Source organism: Sarcophilus harrisii, chromosome 2 (genome assembly GCF_902635505.1).
Source record: "Sarcophilus harrisii chromosome 2, mSarHar1.11, whole genome shotgun sequence".
NCBI lineage: Eukaryota > Metazoa > Chordata > Mammalia > Dasyuromorphia > Dasyuridae > Sarcophilus > Sarcophilus harrisii.
In genome coordinates, this window is record NC_045427.1 from 153,388,650 (window position 1) to 153,407,384 (window position 18,735).

The following is an 18,735-nucleotide window of genomic DNA, read 5'->3' on the forward strand; positions in this document are numbered from 1 at the left end:
GGGAAGAGAAGACTAGGGAAGTTCTGTGTATAAGCTGGTATGGTAGTGCTAAGCTTCAAAGAGTAAGGAGGGAATTCTTTCTAGATGGGGGATGGCCAGTGCAAAGGAAATGAGAGAGCCATATGAGAGCAGAGTCGTTTGGCTGAACTATGACTATATATATATATATATGGAACCAGGTTGAAAAGGGGATTAAAATCAAATAAAGGCTTTTATATTTCATCTAATTTGATAAAGCCATAAGGAGCTACTGGAATTTACTGAATAGAAAAGTGATAAGGTCAGATCTGCACTTAAGGATGATAATTTAGCAGATGTGAAAGATGGAGTAGGGAGAAATAAGTAGACCACTTAGGAAGCAATGCTAGTAATCGAGAAGTAGACAATGAGGTACCACTTGTACATGCAGAAATAAGGGGCTAAATACAGAGATGCCATGAAATATTGTCAATAGTAACATCTGGCAACTGATTTGATATATAGGGTGAAGATAATCTGAATGATTGGGACGAATGGCAGTGCCTATTGAAAAGGTCTGTGTATAACCATTTTAAACAGAATACCTTTTCTGTTACTGGCAATCACATTCAACAAGTTCTTGCCAAATGTTTACTTTCTAGCATTATTCTAGATGAGCAGATAAGAATTCTATAAACTTTTGGCCTCCTTTTAAAGTCATTTTCAATGAACTCAAATTTCTGATATTTTTACAGAGCTTCTAGAATGTCTAAACCCAGGGTAGTAGCACATACAATTTTTCTAGTTAAAACTATCATCAAGTTGAACTATACACTGAAATACTCAGTCAAAATAAGGCATTTTTATTATGCATATGCATTACGTTCAATGAAAATATATCTAAAATACTGACTGATATAAACAATTCATATAGCACTTTAACATTTACAAAGTACTGAGGACACTGGTTTTGGCCTTCTATGAGTCTTTCCTACCAGAGGTGAAATGCAAAATAAGAGTACTTTTAAGTACACGCGAGATTTTTTTTTTTTTTAATTTAAGTGGCACAAAGAATATAAGGAGGAATAGATTACTTCTGGTTCATTGCAGGTATACCTAGTTAGCACGCTAGACTAGTGCCTTACAGTGGCTAAGAACTTAAAAAGTCTTGTTGAATTGAATTTCAAACCTGTTCCACTACTGCCACTATGCTTACTGCAAGAAATTATTGACACCTCTTAAGCAACAATTCCACTTACATAATTTTTAATTTTGCACTTATATAAGAGTTTTGTTACCTAATATACTAAAAATTTTAAATTGTACTGGTCCCAATTTTACAATCTGAAAAAAAAATATAATCACATACATGATATTCACATGCTAGGCATTTCTAATTTCAAAATATATTTATATAGTGTTTAGTATGTGCTAGGTACCGTACTACGGACTTTATAATTATTATCTCATTTGATCCTCACAACAACCTTTGGAAGTAGATGCTACTATTATCCCTTTTTACAGATGAGGAAACTGAAGTAAAGATTATGTGATCTGCCCATGCTAACAGAGTTATCAATGATAGGATATGACTCTTCCTGACTCTGAAATTCTATCTACTTACTATATTACAATACCCCTTCATTATAAATTGATTCATACTTTAAAAAAAAATTACACAGAGAAAGGAAGGATAAAAACTATCAATAAACTAGAGTGACCTCTGCTGTTTCCCCAATCTATCTTTATATCACTTCTCCTTCTCTTTCTCTAAAGTCCAGAGACAAAGTAGGCCTTCTTACAATTTGTTTTATACAAGTTTTGATTTGCATGCAATCTCCCATCTCAACTGCTGAATTAATACAGAACTAGATCAAACTTTATAATATCATTAAGCCAATTTCCTAAATATTGACAGTCTCTTTACTGTTTGAGCACCTTTCCCCTTCCCTTCTTTCTGGCTCAGTTTAGTTATGTTCTATGTAGCTAATAATTGTACCAAGGCATCAATATTTTTCAAGGAACCAAGTATTAGCATTAGGTAAAGATATGCCTGTATAATTGTGTTAGTGTTATTTTGTTATTTCTACTTCTGCCTACAATTGAACCTTCATAGAAAAAGTTTTGATTAAGTTCTCAGCAAACAGATATGAACTGGAGAAACATTTTATTGGAGTACTTATAATTATTATACAGAATTCATTATGACCAGAACAAGGCCTTTTTCTCAGGGTCAAAGTTATCTGTTTGTTTGTTTTTATGTCTTTTATTCTTAATCACATACGATGCTTTACCTAACAGAAAATCCTTCTCCCATCAATCTCATAAATCCTAGAAAAACTTTATAGTTCATGGGGACTAATTTAGCTCAAAACAATCAAGAATGAAGGTATTCTGCACCAAATGCAGATTAAGGAAGAGAGAAGGAAGAAATATATACTAAAAGCTAGAGTTTTGTCATACCAAAGATGAGCCATCTGCAGCAACTTTGGCTAACACTATGGTCCTCTGAACACAGAACATTTTATGCTCTGTAAGAAAGCAAATCTTGAGAGCAAAAATAGATTGCTATTAAAACAAGGGTTCTGAGATTACCTTAAAAAGATATGTTACCCACAGCTTCAGCTTCTTCAGTGACCACGGGTAAACAGCAGCCTCCCAGAACACCAACCCCACTTAAAAATAGTTGTGGCTAAAGCATGACTTAACAAAGTGCCAACTCAAATGGCTATTTGTTTTTCATTTGTTTCAAGTGAAGCACAAATAATGGCTGGATAGAAGGTGATGAAAAACAAAACCTTATATTGAAGACCTGCTTAACACACACAGCTTGAAAAAGTTATTTACACAAAAAAGGAATGCAAGTATCACCATAAAAATGAAAATCTGGAAATTTTAAAGTCCACAAACACACAAAAAAACCAAACCCAGTTTCCTATCCTATTGTATATCAATAGTACTTGAAAACCATGCTTCTTTGTTTAAATCACTGTTCACAATTCTGACAGTACTGAACTCAAATGTACTGACCTCCAACCTGAAGTAGTCAACTAAACTTAGGTACAACATCTGATCTCAGCTTATAAAAAAATTAACTCCCTTTGTCTTTCACAATATAAAGGGGAGATGAAAGCTTAAGTTTTCTACTTCCAAAGTGCAATTTATATGTATATACATACATTTATAATAATATACACATGTGGACAAGTGTATATATACACATACATTTTCCCCCAATCTAAAAAAGTTCAAATATTAACCACTACATAACATCTAAGATTCTTTGTTAAAAAAAAAAAAATAGGGCCACAAAGACAAAATAAGTGTTTTCACTCAAGAAGTTTTCATTCTATTTGGGTGGATATAACAGGACTATATAAATGTTAGTTACCTTAATTATCATTATTGTTATTGAGGTAGAATAGAGGAGAATGGAGATTAAGGAAGGCTTCACTAAAGAACTTTGAGTAGAGTTCTGAAACAAAGAGTTAAACATATAAGGCAGTGATAAAATGTATATAGTATAAAAACTGAATCTGTGATGAAAAAATTTGCTAAAGGAAGCTGGCTTATTCTTTGCAATTTATAATCTTAAAGAGTTGAATGGAGATCACCTTAAAGTGGAAGTTAACTTGAGAGTTAAATGCCATACCCAGGGTCACACAGTCAGTATACATCAGAGGTTGGACTTAAATCCAGTTTATCCTGATTCTGAGGTAATTTATACCCACTGCTGTACTGGTTTCTCACATTAAGGAGTAATTAATGTGAAGTAAGACTGGAAAGACAGATGGTGGCAGGTTTAAACAACAGGTTTAACAACTGCATTCTATCCTAGAGGCGATGAGAAGCCACTAAAGGTTTTTGAATAGCAGAATGATATGGTAAGACCTGTCCCTTAGGTTTTGACAGAAGAAAAAGATCTGATTAAAAGACTAGTAATGGTCCATGTGAGAAATGATAAGGGCTCGGGTTAAGACAGTGACAATATGGAGACAAGATGGGGAGATTCAACACAATTTGCCAACTGCCTGGATAGGGAGAGTAAGGGAAAAATGCAAGTCAAGGATGGTGAGATCATAAATCCCCAAAGATATCAAAGGAAATGGAAGGAAGATACGTTAAGAGGAAGCCTACTGAAAAAGACATGGGTAGAAATTTGAAAGGAATTAAAAAAGCTGCTTTCCTTCTCCTTGGGAATACTAAGAACCTAAGAATCCTTCAGAGGAATAAAGATAATACCTAGCCATAAGGTATTATAATGTTCACCTGGCAGTTATTTACAAGAATTTTAATATCAAATAGAAAAAACTTAAACTTATTTCTAGAAAGAAATATCACAAAGTACAATACTCTATGTTTAATATCAGTCACCTAAACTAGTGAATCATTCAGATAACTGGCCTTTTACTCTTCTAAAAACCCTATAATAATAAAAAACATTTTGATACAAATGTGTCTGAAATACCATTTCTTTCCTTAGTAAACTAAATGTACTTCAGGGATCTTTTATCTCCAGAAGTGAAGATCACAAACCTAACAATGCAAGCTGTGTAAAAAAGTGAATGTATTGTTTCCTCTACTTTGGAGGTCTATCAAACAGAATAGATGATTACTTGTTGGAAATGTTGTAGTGGAGATTCTTCCATGTGGATTGGACTTTCATGCTATATAGCCTCTTTAAACCCTTCAAACTCTTAAATTCTTTCAACTGTGATTCCAGGTGCAAAGAAGCCTTGGCATGTTATGATCCCATGCTATTTGAAACAATTTTTATCTAAATCTTTCCATAAACCTCCACAGAACCATGATCTGTTATGTTAAAAGTCATTATGGACTACTATTATTCAAATACAATACAAAGGTGCCCAAAGATGGACTATTTGCCTCCATTGGTGCTACCAAATTTTGATGCTAAAAAAAAAAAACAAAAAAACCCAGTAACTTAAATAAGTGTTTTCACTCTAAACTTGGGTTCTTAACCAGAAGTCTGTTAATTTGTTTTTGTTTTTAAATATCCTGATGGCTATATTTCAATATGACTTCAATTTGTATTTTATTTATGAATTTAAAAATCTCTCATCTTGTACCACAATATATTCCAAATGGATAAAATGATCTAAATATAGTCACACTGAAAAAGAATAGGAGTAGAATGGAAAATTTGGTTTTCATGATTCTCAAAATTTTCAAGAGGAAATTTTTTAACCAGACTAGGCATAAAAACAATCATGAAAGACAAATTTTAAAATCTAAATTTTATTAAATGAAAAGGCTTTTGTGCAAAATAAAATGAAGATAATCAGAATATCAAGAAAAGATGGAGGAATCTTTACACTAATTTATCTCTAATAAAAATTAGATCTAAATCTAGATCTAAATTCTATGTAGAATTGACACAAATATACAAGATTAACAGCCAAATAGATAAATGGTCTAAGGCCATAAACAACTTTCAAAAGAAAAATAAACCTTTAATAATCACCTAAAATGTTCAATATTATTAATGAGAAATGGAAATTTGGACTATCATGAGGTAAAAACCTTATAACCATCATGTTACAAACGTTTTTTTAATATCCTAATTTTTTAAATGGGAAAACTCATTGTTGTAAATGCTATGGGAAGCTAGATGGACAAGCTAATTAACTGCTGTGAATTGGTTCTTCAACAGCCAACAGAAAATAATTTAAAATTCTACTAGGTTTTATATTGTTCAAGTATTATTACTATTTAGAGATTTCATTGCTAAGATGGTTATCTTGAGTAAGTGATCAGCAAGCAGCAAGAAAGCCTTATTTTTGATTTGAAAAGCCTGGAAAGATAAGCACAACTGCCAGGGTGAAAGTTTCAGCCAAATAAGAAATAAGCAAATGCTATGTGCTATAATGAATGACAAACACAAGAATTTAAAGAAATAAAAAAAACATGTGAAATGATGTAGAGCTAAAATAAGCAAAGTCAAAAGAACAGCATACACATTATTTTATAAGAGAATTAAAGAAAGTTAAATTAAAACTTAATTTAGTCCTTAACTAAAGGACTAGATTGTCTTGAAGTTTCTTCCATATCTAAATCTATAATTCTTTGGCATCTGCCTATCTCCAGCTATTGGAAAAAATAAAACAGATAAAATAATTAATGTCATGGGTATTCTATTTCTAACCATAACATATTAACATATATTCCTTCAATTATCCAATTAAAATGATTTCCCTATTTAAACATACAAATAATGTAGTAGTAGAGAACGCAACATTCAACTCCTAGTAGATTGCAAGATACAAACAAGAACAATGTAGCACTTAAAAGTTTTTCAAAATGGTTTAAAAATATTATCTCATTTTATTCTCTTAACTCTTGAGAAGTAGCTGCTAGTGGTAGATTCCCTTTAGATATATGGAAATAGGCAGCAAGACTAATTAGCCCATGTGTCAGGTGGATTTAACAAAGTTGTTCTCATTCTTAGCTTAGCAGTCTATTCACTGCATCATCTAAGCAACCTCTACAAATTATTATATATATATATATTTGTGTGTGTGTGTGTATGTATGTTTCTGGCAATTTCTCTGGTCATTGTAAGATAACCTGAAATAGCCAAGAACAGAAAAAAAAATTGCTTTTGTATAAGCACTAAAGGACTAAAATTATATACACCATAAAAGCCCCCAGAGTTTTCACTAAGAACTTACTTCCTTTATTTTACACAGCCATTATCTGTTTTCCAGGCCTACAAAAGATTAGAAGGAGTTGTTATACACAGCACTGACAGCAGTAAGGGAATGCTGACTCATATCAAAGGGAGAAAAGAGTAAAACTAAGAGGAATCATTGTGAGAATACAAAAGGCATCAGCGGCATTTTGACTGTCATTATGTCAAACAGTATTACAAACCTAAACAGCCTTTGGAGACATCAGTACAATAACTGATAAGAAACAGTATAGCATCTAGGGGAAGGAGGGGAAAAGTTGGAACAGAAGGTTTTGCATGAGTCAATGCTGAAAAATTACCCATGCATATATCTTGTAAGTAAAAAGCTATTTAATAATAAATAAAATAATTTAAAAAAGAAAAACAGCATGGCAACCTGGTTAGGGAAATCATGAATATTTTTATGATACATATAATGGGTAGGTAATAAACTCTTACTACAACTAGAAAAAAGTATTAAAATTTTAAAATGTTTGGTGGCTAAACAATGTAATTTTTGGGTTTTTGACAATGGTAGATAATTGAGATGTTACTGTACAATAATTTTCTTCTAATATGCAGTTATATTGCATGAAAAGCCCACCTCCTTTAGTTGTCAGAAATACCCTCTGACAGTATCATATCTCTTCTCCCATGTTAAGTCTTTCTTAGGAATACTTACACCTCCCATGAACTTTCCATTTCTCTCTAGGTGATCCACAATGTTAATTCTATGGAGTTCATTATTTGTAGCCATATAATAATACCAGAAAACTGTTTTAAAAAGATGAATCAGTTTCAAGAAGCAGCTTGCAATCATTAAAAACACTAAGTTTCCAAAGGCAATCCAGCACCATCTCAACCTATCCAATGTAGACCCATCTCCAAGTCTATCTAAACAAAAGTACAGATGGTCCAAGGGCAAATCTAAGTCTATACAATAGAAACTTGAAATCCATTCTTGTATAGTTATACCTCCCATGTAGTTAAGCCTAACTCTTGAATATCTACATTTGTGCAACGTTAGCTATTAGCTTGATGCAATTGGCATGTCATTCACAAAAAAGGATCATCTGAATCACCTCATCATTATTATTCTTCCTTTTGACTCCACCAAAATGCTATTAGCATGGTTTATGTTTCACTTCATATTAATTATCATGAAACAGTTTCAGTCTCTCTGTAGTTACATCTTTCAAGAAATCTGATGGCCAGCCTGGGGATTCCACACAATGTCAAGAGATCTAAAGTTCCCCAGCATTCTGAATGGATCCTTGCCAAGAGTTCTTGGGAAATCAAAAACAAGAAGGCACACAATTGCTTGTAATCTGAAAGGAGTACCCAAATTGATGAAATCAAAGATCCATCAAAGTACTTAAGTATGCAAATGGCATAAATTGCTTTTTTAAAGGAACATCTTACAACATACTCATTTTCATGTTAATCTCAAAACTGAACATTCTATTTACAATGCTAAGGAGAGGGGGTAGAAAAGAAAGATGTCACTGCTGTAACACTAAATAGAATCCCTTTCATTTCTGAGAGCAATTTTATACTTGGGCATATGGATCTCCTATTGACCTCTTGCTAGTACTACTTCCTTTGGATGGTGTTAACCTTAAATCTCTAGCTCCTTTCTAATAGCAAAATATATGCCATTTTATCTGATCCTACTTTCTCCTATTCTCTCCAAACAAACATCTCTTGTACTTGGGAGTTTTACATATTTACTCCAAAATGCTAAAGGAGAATTAAGATACAATTGCCTATTAAAGCCCTGAATTGTGCAGGCAGTGCATCTAAGAGTTAAACAACTTCATCTCCCAACTGCCTATATTAAAGTCTCTTTCTTACCAGCCTTTGAAGTTAGTCCCTCCTGGTCCTAGTGCTTTAAGACTTTTCCCTCTTCTACTTGTTGTCTAGCCTGTTGAAGAGGGAAAAGACCTGACTAAGGGAAGTGGAGATGAAGGTGGGAGGAGGAAATAATTATCATTTTTCTCCACTGTTCTCTAGCAAATACACACAACCTTCAAATATGTTGGGAGTTGAAATTCTATTGCAATAGGCTGGTATTTTCTTGAAGCTAAGAGTGTAAGCCATATAGAACTGTTCTGCCCCCAGTAGTGAAACTGCTTCTTCCACCAAGCAACTTTGACTGTTATCAACCCCAACAACTCAAAACCAAAGAGTTGCTTTCCTCAACCCAGTACTCTCATATTGCTCACAACAAAGGCTTTCCTTCCTGTGACAGTGGTAAAGGGAAGAAAGAGAATGTGATTGAAAAGCATGTCTATAAGATAGATTCATTGCAAAAGAGAAGGGCTTGAAAAAAGTATAAATTCCCTTTATATATTTCTAGGTAGAGATTAACAACTACTAAATCTTTCAAGTCAACAGATATCAAGTCCTAACTATACTTTATTGTTAGTTCTTGAAAGACAAGGGTATCCAGAAGAAAAAGCAGTGGAACAAAGTCAAGAGCCTTAGATAATAGTTTAGGTTAATCCCCTATGTCAAGCTGTGACTTTAGACAAGTCACCAATTTCCTTAATCTCACTTTCCTTAGTCATATCAATCTTGTAACAAGCATTTTGTTAAGCATCTATTATGTAATAAGCACTATGCTATAAGATGAGAATGCAAAAAAAATCCTCAAAGAAACCAAATTCTAATAAAGGAGACAAAATACAGTTTCTATGTTCAAGATATGTACAAATCAAATAAGAGCTAACCTTGAAAAGTAAAACCACGGTAGCTGGGGGAACCTAAGATCTCCTACAGAAGAGAAGGTGGAGCATAAATTGAATGTTGAATGAGACCAGAGATTCAAAAAACTAGAGGGGAGAAGGAAGAGTAGTTCAGCTCCATGGAGAACAACCAATGAAAAGTAAGATACACTAAGTAGGACAATATGGTTGGATTATAGAGAGGGTGGAAGGAATTAATGTCTAAGTAGACTGGAAAGACAGGAAGGAGTCAGGTTCTGAAGCTTTAAATGACTAACAAGGAAATTTTATATTTGATACGGCAGGAAACAAGGAATTTTATCAAAGGCTTAAAGGAATAAGGGATTGTTGTATGTATCTTAGGCTTTCAACTACTTTTTTTGGTAGATGAGAATGAGGAGATTCTTGAGATGAGATCAAAAAAATCTACTGCAATAGTCTGTATGACAGGAGATGAGGGTAGTAACTGAGTGAATGGAAAAGTGTGTATCTGTGTACGCCTTCATGCTAATGCATACATAGGCACAAGATGTCTGAATTCTATTTTGGCCACTTTGAATTTGAGATACTTATATATCAAATCTAGTTCAAAACATCTAACAGGCAGCTGGTAATGCTGAACTGAATAAGAGTAGGGTTGCATATGTAGATCTGGGAACTGTTTGCTTAGATAACAATGAACCCATGAAGTAGATGAGGTCACCAAGTAAGAGAAATGAAATGTAATAAGCTTCAGACATCTATAAGTTCCCTTCTACTTCTAAAACAAATGATTTCTTTTTTTTTTTTTTTTAATTTCTTCAGGAAAAATAAAATTTATGACTAGAGAACCTCTGGTTTAAGGTTTTAAGGCCCTAGGTAAGTGAACATCAACTTTTCCATTCTCCAAGGACAATAATAGAAAGGAAAGATTTGGAACTGCTCCTTGCTTACCTGCTTAAAGATTCCTTGTCAAGTTGAACTTAACTTTCTTCATTGAGAAGTGACATGTTATAGATTCAATACGACTCATGAGGTGTCTAATTTATGCAAAGCTAGACTAAGTTCTTAAGATAGATTCAAGAAAATTTGAGTTCAAGACTGTTAAGGTATACTAGGTTTAATCTCTCAGTGCGAATAGCTATCATTTTAAGGCATTTCTTCAAATCTATGAAATCACTTGTTCATTTGTGTCAGTCATGTCTGACTCTTCCTTCCCAACTTAGGGTTTTCTTGTTAAGAGGCTAGAGTGGTTTGATATTTCCTTCTCTAAGGGAAAGGGACCTCTATGTGCACGAATGTTTGTGGCAGCCCTCTTTGTAGTGGCTAGAAACTAGAAACTGAGTGGATGCCCATCAGTTGGAGAATGGCTGAATAAATTGTGGTATGTGAATATTATGGAATATTATTATTTTGTAAGAAATGACCAACAGGATGATTTCAGAAAGGCCTGGAGAGACACGAACTGATGCTGAGTGAAACGAGCAGGACCAGGAGATCAGTATATATTTCAACAACAATACTTATATGATGACCAGTTCTGATGGACCTGGCCATCCTCAGCAAGGAGATCAACCAAATCATTTCCAATGGAGCAGTAATGAACTGAACCAGCTACATCCAGAGAAAGAACTCTGAGAGATGACTAAAAACCATTACATTGAATTCCCAATCCCTATATTCATGTCCACCTGCATTTTTGATTTCTTCACAAGCTAATTGTACAATATTTCAGTCTGATTCTTTTTGTACAGCAAAATAACAGTTTGGTCATGTATACTTATTGTGTATCTAATTTATATATTAATATATTTAACATCTGCTGGTCATCCTGCCATCTGAGGGAGGGGGTGGGAGGTAAGAGGTGAAAAATTGGAACAAGAGGTTTGGCAATTGTTAATGCTGTAAAGTTATCCATACATATAACCTGTAAATAAAAAGCTATTAAAAAAAAAAAAAGATATTTCCTTCTCTAGTTCATTTCATACATGAGAAAACTGAAGCAAATGCTAATCACAAAACTAGTAATGTGTATTTAGACAGATTTGAACTTGACTTCAGGCCTAGTACTCTATCTATTGCAACACCTAACTGTCCTATGAAATTACAGGTCCAGAGAAAAGGGGGGTTGGGAGTGTTTGAATGATAGGACACTCTGTTAAACACTCTACTATCGAGGAGCTTACCAGACATGCAATATATGGGCACATGTAAGTCACTGTAAAGTTATTTCAAGAGGAAGAAAAATGTTAATTACTTGAGAAGTAGGAGGGAAAAAGTTTCTTGGAGAAAAGTTATACCTAAGTAATGCTTTGAAGGAAGCTAGTGATTGTAAGAGGCAGAGTTAAGAAGGGACATACAGGAGAATCACTTGACAATCCTAGAAGATAGAATGGCAAGTATGAACAGCAAGGTCAATTGGTCTATAGTATGAAGGGAAATAAAATAATGTTAAAGTAGGTGGAAGGCAGATTATGGAAGACTTTAAATGCTAGGCTGAGGATTCTGTATTTTATCCTAGGGGTTAAAAAGTCATGTAAGACTAAGGAGGGGGGAGATGTGGGTTAATATAGTCAGATCTTTGTTTTTAAAACATCATTGTGGCAAATGTGTGAAAGAATCAGAGACCAATCAATCAGGAGATTATTAAGAATGATAAAGATTGAGTGGGGAAGTAACAACAGCATCAGTTAAAACTTGGGAAACTGGATATGGAGAAAAAGAAAAGTCAATGATGACTCCAAATTGTTAACCATGTGACAGAAAAGATTGCGGGTAGTATTATGAACAGAAAAAGGCAAGTTTACAGGAGGCTAAGTTGAGGGAAATGAAGTTAAGTTTTATGACTCTTGAGTTTGAAATGCCCACCAAATTACTAAATTCACCTTGCTCATTTAAATGCACAATGTTTCTTGAAAATAGAAACTAATTTAAGACTGCTTTTTCACTTTGTAGGAACTCAGGATACCTCTATCAAGAAACAGCAAAGTCATTTCATGTTATATCTAGGGATATGGTAAAAACCAAAGTTAATAAGATAAAAGTCGATTTTTAAAAACTAGTGCTAGCATGTACAGTTTTGATTGTTTTTGATTAGGCAATTGAGGTTAAGTGACTTGATCAAGGTCACACAGCTAGGAAGTATTGCGTGAGGCAAGATTTGAACTCGGGTCCTCCTGACTTCAGGAATGGTACTCTATCCACCGCACCACCTAGCAGACCCTAGCATGTACACTTTTAAGAAACAATGCTATCAATTATATCTACGTAGCATTATTGTATTTTAACTTTGCAATTTCGTGCTTTTACTTTTGTTTATTTGGTTTATGGCCACAGCTTCTTTAACAGAAAAGAGGTTTAACCATCCTTCTCTAAATAAGACAATCTAGTCTTAATTTATAAACATTTAAATGAAGTTCTCATGAAAGTGAGATCCAATAAAAGAATGAATGATATGGATGAGAATAAAATGATCACAGCAGAAATCTCCAAAATATTTTAATAGTTTCTTCTATCTCTCTAATTGCAAGACTAGACAAATAATTCTGCCAAAAAAAAAAATAAAGAAGTGGACGAAAGAAAGAGGGGGAGATAAAGGGAAGGAAGAAAGGAGGGAGGGAGAAAGGAAGAAGGAAAGAAGAAAAGGAAAGACAGAGGGCTAAAGATTCATGGTAAATGCTTCTCATAAATAGCTACTTTTAAGGTGAATGTCTAAAAATGTAAATTCATTATTCATTGTATATATCATGCATAATCTAAAAACAAAGGTACATTCTTAGTTATATATTATTTATTAGTCATTTATACATGTATGTGAAAATGTGCTTTTATAGATTTGTTGAGACCACAATGTACTCAGAGTAGACCATAAGTGTACCATGAGTCACTTACCTTCTTGGAGTTCCTGTTTTCTCATATGTAAGACAAAGATATTAATATTCACACTATCTATCTCACAGGATTGTTATATGGAAAGATAAATGTGAAGTACTGTCATATAATCTAATAAAACAAAAAGAAAAAAAAATGATTCAAGTTAAACAAACTGAATGACTTGTATTTTTCCTCAGCCCTGAGCGGCTTTAGAAAATAATCTAGTGAAACCTGGCACAGCTAGGTGGCGCAGTGAACAGCGTACAGGTCCTAGAGTTGGGAAGGACTCTCGTCTTCCAGGGTTCAAATGTGGCCTCAGACACTTATGAGCTGTGTGCTCCTGGGCAAATCACTTAACCCTGTTTGCCTCAGTTTCTCAATTGTAAAATGAGCTGGAGAAGGAAATGGCAAACCACTCCAGTATCTTTACCAAGAAATTCCCTGGTGGGGTCACAAGGCCTCAAGCTACTGAACAAAAAAAGTGAAAACTTCAAAAACCATCTGTCAGCAATACCATAGAGTAGAATCCTTAACTGGCTGGAAAACTAGATTAGATGACCTAAGATCCCTTTCTAACTTTTAAGATTTTATGATTCTATGATATATTCTGTGATGTCCTAGATGTCTTGATTTTTTTTTTGGGGGGGGGGGGGAGGAGGGAGGAGAGGTCAAAGGCAGAACTGACTGGGGAGAGAGAAGAATCATTCATTCCCATCTTTATTCAGCACCTGTCAAAGACCTTCTATTTGGCAAAGTATGGCTCTATTTCCCATGTTCATGAACCAATAAATTTTAGCTGGCTGCAACACTTCAGCTGATTTTTGAACCCTCTTTAACAAAGAAATGCCAAGACTGAAGCCAACTACATAGAAAAGAAATGTTGTAGCCAGAACAAAGCAATACTAGGTCTGCTGCATCATATTATTGACTTTTTCAGGTTGCATCTCCCCTTCAGAGATTCCTCCTTGAGGAATTTAAAGCTGTTTATCTCAGTTGGTTATATGGCAGTTTTCACAAGGACATGAATGTATAATGCATCCCCAGACTCACTGAGATAGACTTCATGCCTAACTTCCTTCTCAGTTGCCCTGCAAATGCAAATATTAAGGACTAGGTAAGACAAATTAATTTCTTTATGTGCATACTCATGAACATCTTTAGACAAGAATCAGAATACTGAGAAATCTTTTTTTATCAGGATGCTTTAAAAAAATCGCATTGAAAGTGATAAATTTTAAAGCATTGCACCTCAAAAATTTATCAAAATAATCATCAGAAGTGATACTCTGAAGGAATTGAATAATTGTGTCATTTATATATGTGAACCTTTTCAGTTTTATCCACATCATTTCCTGGGATCCTCATAAGAAATGTACTATGTGAATTATTATTCTCATTTTAGGATATGGCAGTGATTTGCACTTGATCATATAGCTAGCTGCTAAGTATCAGAGACAGATTCTTTTGCCTCCAACTCCAGTTCTTTTCATTATCCTGAAGCTCCTCATTCCCACTGGAGATGCTTTCATAAGATCTGAGGGAATACCTGGCAGTGATTTTAAAGGACAGTTTATTTGAATCTACCAGGTCAAAACTAAATCTGAAGTTTCATTTTAAAACCTCAACGTTTGAAATCAAAACTTGTCTTAGTTGAACTGAACTCCCAATGAAACTGGTAGAATCAACTTATAAAAGGAGGAGAAAAGGCACCAAATTCTGCCAGTTATTACAAAAGGCTAATTTTTACCCTACAGCCAAGGCACCTTTAAGTTTGTACTTGCATTTCAATGATCTGGAACAATCCAAGTTATAGAATCAAATTAATACTGCCATAAGAACATTGTAACTAATGTTCTTTCCTGCTCTAAAACTGTATGAATTTGAGATAGGTAAAACAACTGAACATTAAGTTATTTTAAGTTCAACTTAAATATTGAACAAGCTAACAAATACTAGAAAATAACATGACAGCCTGCTGAACTACACAAAGTACGCAATTGTAGATATCTGAAATCACCGACTAGTTAAGAAAAAGCCTTGAAATTTTATTAAGACATAGTAGTAGCTCAAATAAATGTACTCACCTTGCCCCCAACATATTCAATGAGTTCAAACAAAGACAAACTGAGAAATTATTTCTATGTCACTAATAGCAAATATCACCATTCAAACATTAAAAGAATCTCTTCAAATCAAGTTTAACAACTTTTACAAAATGAAGTTTGGCAGCCATCTTGAACATGTGGGTAAACCACTTGTAAAACTGATGCAAATGGTCTCAACAAAATTAACATTTAAAAAAATCCTATCTATTTTAAACATTTCAATGTGGCCATACAGACATTAGAAATCAAAACCCAAATAAGGACTTTAGAATAAGTGAGTATTCCCAAGTCTTTTTGTAGGCAATCTGAAATAAAATATGCATTGTCTTCCTGACATTACTGGGACAGATTTTAAATGTATTTTCAGTTATGACTACCTCAAATTTCCATTTACCTTTCTTTCCTAGACAGAACATCACACTCCTACATATGCTAATCTTTACGGACTGAGTTATAAAAATATAAAACACATATAACCTTTCCAGAATTGTATGGAAATACATTAATAAAATTTTATGAACAGTTTAAAAATTTTATTCTATTTATCCTATATAAGAACAAATACAGTTTCTATCCTATTTCAAAGCATCATAATCTAATAAGGAGAATCTTTACCTATAAGAGTCCTAAGTGTAGCTGTTGCTATAAAAATTCTTTAAGTGATACAAAGGCAAAGGTGATCATATATCATTTTTGAGGTTCTAATATTAACACTATTGAGGGGAAATATCACAAAATTGAATGGCTTACTTTAATATTTAACTATGTGTACTGAATAAAGTGACTGATTAACTGGAGTTTTTTTTTTTTTAATACACTTAAAGTATCAGTGTCAAAGACTACCTTTGAAAGTCAAGATACCTGGAAATGTGAAATTTTTTTTTTTAACTTAAGTGTTATGTATTCTGACACACTAATCCCAACACCTATATTGGGAGGCATTATATGAAAACATTTCTACCAAAGTCTGGTAAGCCTTAGCCTGCAAATCAATGACCAAAAATGGTAATGGTGCGGTGTAGCCTAAAGCAGAACAGAGAAATGTTTTACCTGATCTTCAAGTTCCTAATTGGTTTTTTCCCAAAATTAGACTGATAATTTAACAGAAAAAGATACCAATTTAAGTAGTCCAGTTGTCACCCCTAAAATTCTCAATATCTATGAATGTTTTTAAACTCAAGTGTTATTAGAGCTTCTCCCTCTGTTTTTATTAGCAAATTGGCACTAGACATGGCAAAATTTCACCTAGCAAAACTGTCTATAGCAAATAAAAACCCTAATCATAAAAGCATGAATCAGGCAGGGAGGGGTTAAAACAGACACTGCCAAGCTTGACTAGCACTACAAGACTGCTGCTGGAAGCTGATTTACAGATATGACAAACAAAGAGGGGGCAAAGCCAGTGTTCTTTATCATGCTGCTTAGTGATTATTTCTTCATGTATGGTTGTTCTTTCCCTTTCTAAACACTATTTCCCTCCCCTTTTTACCCCCCCCCCCCATCCGAACGTTAAATAAATGATCTTCCAGCCTGCACAATATAACAGAGAGGAATGGCGTTTTGACAGGAATCCAAGGCCATACAAGGAACTATGGCTAGCCTGCTTTTAAACCACACATCCCTGGGGTTGTGGGAAAGAATTTATTTTACTCAAATAAGAATCATGCTTTGACACAATGACCCCGACCCCTCCACTGGGAAGCTCCACGGGAAGAGCTTCTCCTGAAGCCATGAAAGAGCCTCGCATTTCTCGGGGAAGTCTGCTAAGTTTTCACATGCATGTACCCAAGGATGCACTTTTCCCTAACTCAGTATGAGTATCTACACACCTCTGCTGAGATGTGCACGTACCCACACACACACGCCCACTGGCACCGCACACACACACACGGCAGGGTACTCGGAGGGAGGAGGAAACCCTCCGCCGCACTTTCACAACAGCCTGAAGCAATGCAGCAGCCACAGAGCCCCACCTTAGAGCAAAGGACACGCACCACGCGGGGGGAGGGGAAGGCGGGGGGAGGGGGGCCTCGCGCGGCTCGGTTCCCCGGGGCACCCACCCCCAGCCGAGGTGCGGATTCGGGAGAGATGGGGGCCTAATGGGGGAGGGGAGAGAGCAAAGCTGCCGCTCGACCCCTCAGGGCCACATTGCAGAGAAACCTGGGATGACGCGGAAGAGGAAGCGAGCTGGCCCCGACGGGCAGGGGAGACTAAGGAAGGAGACTGTACTCAAAAAGAGGGGGATGGAGGGCACTCGGTCCCCTCCCCCACTCTCCGAATAGAATCCTCCCCCGGAGGGGGCTCGGGCTCGCCAGGTAGCCGGGGCAGGGGCGGGAGCGCGGCCGAGCAGCAGCCGGGCGGGGCTCGAGCTGCCGCGGCTCCCCGGCCCCTCAGATGCCTGGGCCGTTTCTGCCTCCCTCCCACCCACTCACCATCTTTCCAAAGCGGACGATCCGGAGCGCGGTCTGGTCCCTGGGCCGACGGGGGCGGGGTGGAGGAGAACCGAGAGTCTGGCGCTGCTTCCTCCCGGGAGCCCGAGGAAGGGGACAGCGAGAGCTGGCGCGAGGGAGGCGACGCTGAGGCGGCGGCGCGCGAGGCTGTCGGGGAAAGCGGGCAGGCGAGAGAGTGAGCGAGGGAGGGAAAGAGGAAGGGAGCGGCCGAGCGCGAGCCGGGCGGAAACGCTGCACACGTCACGCTTCTAGCCCTGCTTCGCGGGCTGGTCGCCGTTGCTAGGGAAGGGGCCTGCTCGACGACGGCCCGCCCCTCCCCGCCGCGCCCTCCGGAAGCCCATCTCGGCCGGACTCCGGAGGGGCGGGGTCACTTCTCCTCACCTAGGAGAGGGCCAGAGCTGAAGAAGTCTGCGAGCACCTGTCCGTCAGTCAGAGGGAGGGAGGGAGCAGGGGAGGAGAAAGGACTGGGACGGTGGGGGAGGAGGAAGGCCGCGAGGGGAGTCACGTGGCTCCTGGCGCCCGCTGCCGAGACCTTTTCCTTACATGGAATTAACTACCTGGCCCAGGTGTGCGCAGGCGGAGAGGGGCGGGGCCTCTGGAGACCCGAGTGACTAAAGAGAAGGGCAGCGGAGAAGAGGAGGGGTGCAAAGGAGGAAAGGGAAAAAAAAGGCAGGGAGGAGGAAAAAAGCCACGGAAGGAGGAGACCGGCGGAGGGGGGGGGGGAAGGCGGGGAAGCCGAGGAGGAGGGCAGAGATAGAGTGGGGGAGGGGACGAAATCCTCATTTTTACCTACTTTGGTGCGATTATAGCCATCCGCTTCTGATTGGTTCAGTGCGGCGGTTTTGGTGCTGGGGTTATGGGAAACTACACATTTTTCCCCTTGCCTTCCAGAGGCGGCAGCAGCAGCAGCAGGGCACGCTAATGTGTGAGTCACACTAATTTCAGGTCTTCAA

The 18,735-nt window shown here is 36.7% G+C and overlaps 1 protein-coding gene across 2 annotated transcripts in view; it reads right to left on the reverse strand.

Annotated features, from left to right (window-relative positions):
- Window positions 1-18,179, reverse strand: part of DSTN (destrin, actin depolymerizing factor) — a 30,771-nt gene extending 12,592 nt beyond the window's left edge. The window contains exons 1-2 of one of the 2 annotated variants that reach the window (XM_031951075.1): window positions 18,164-18,179; window positions 17,765-17,929 (exon numbers count right to left, since the gene is read on the reverse strand). In XM_031951075.1, the coding sequence (XP_031806935.1) occupies window positions 17,765-17,767 (3 nt within the window). In that variant the 5' untranslated portion in view covers window positions 17,768-17,929; window positions 18,164-18,179. Of the gene's footprint in view, window positions 1-17,764; window positions 18,031-18,163 lie in introns of those variants that run through there. The other variant, XM_031951074.1, reaches the window with a different exon arrangement.
- Window positions 18,180-18,735: the final 556 nt, after the last annotated feature.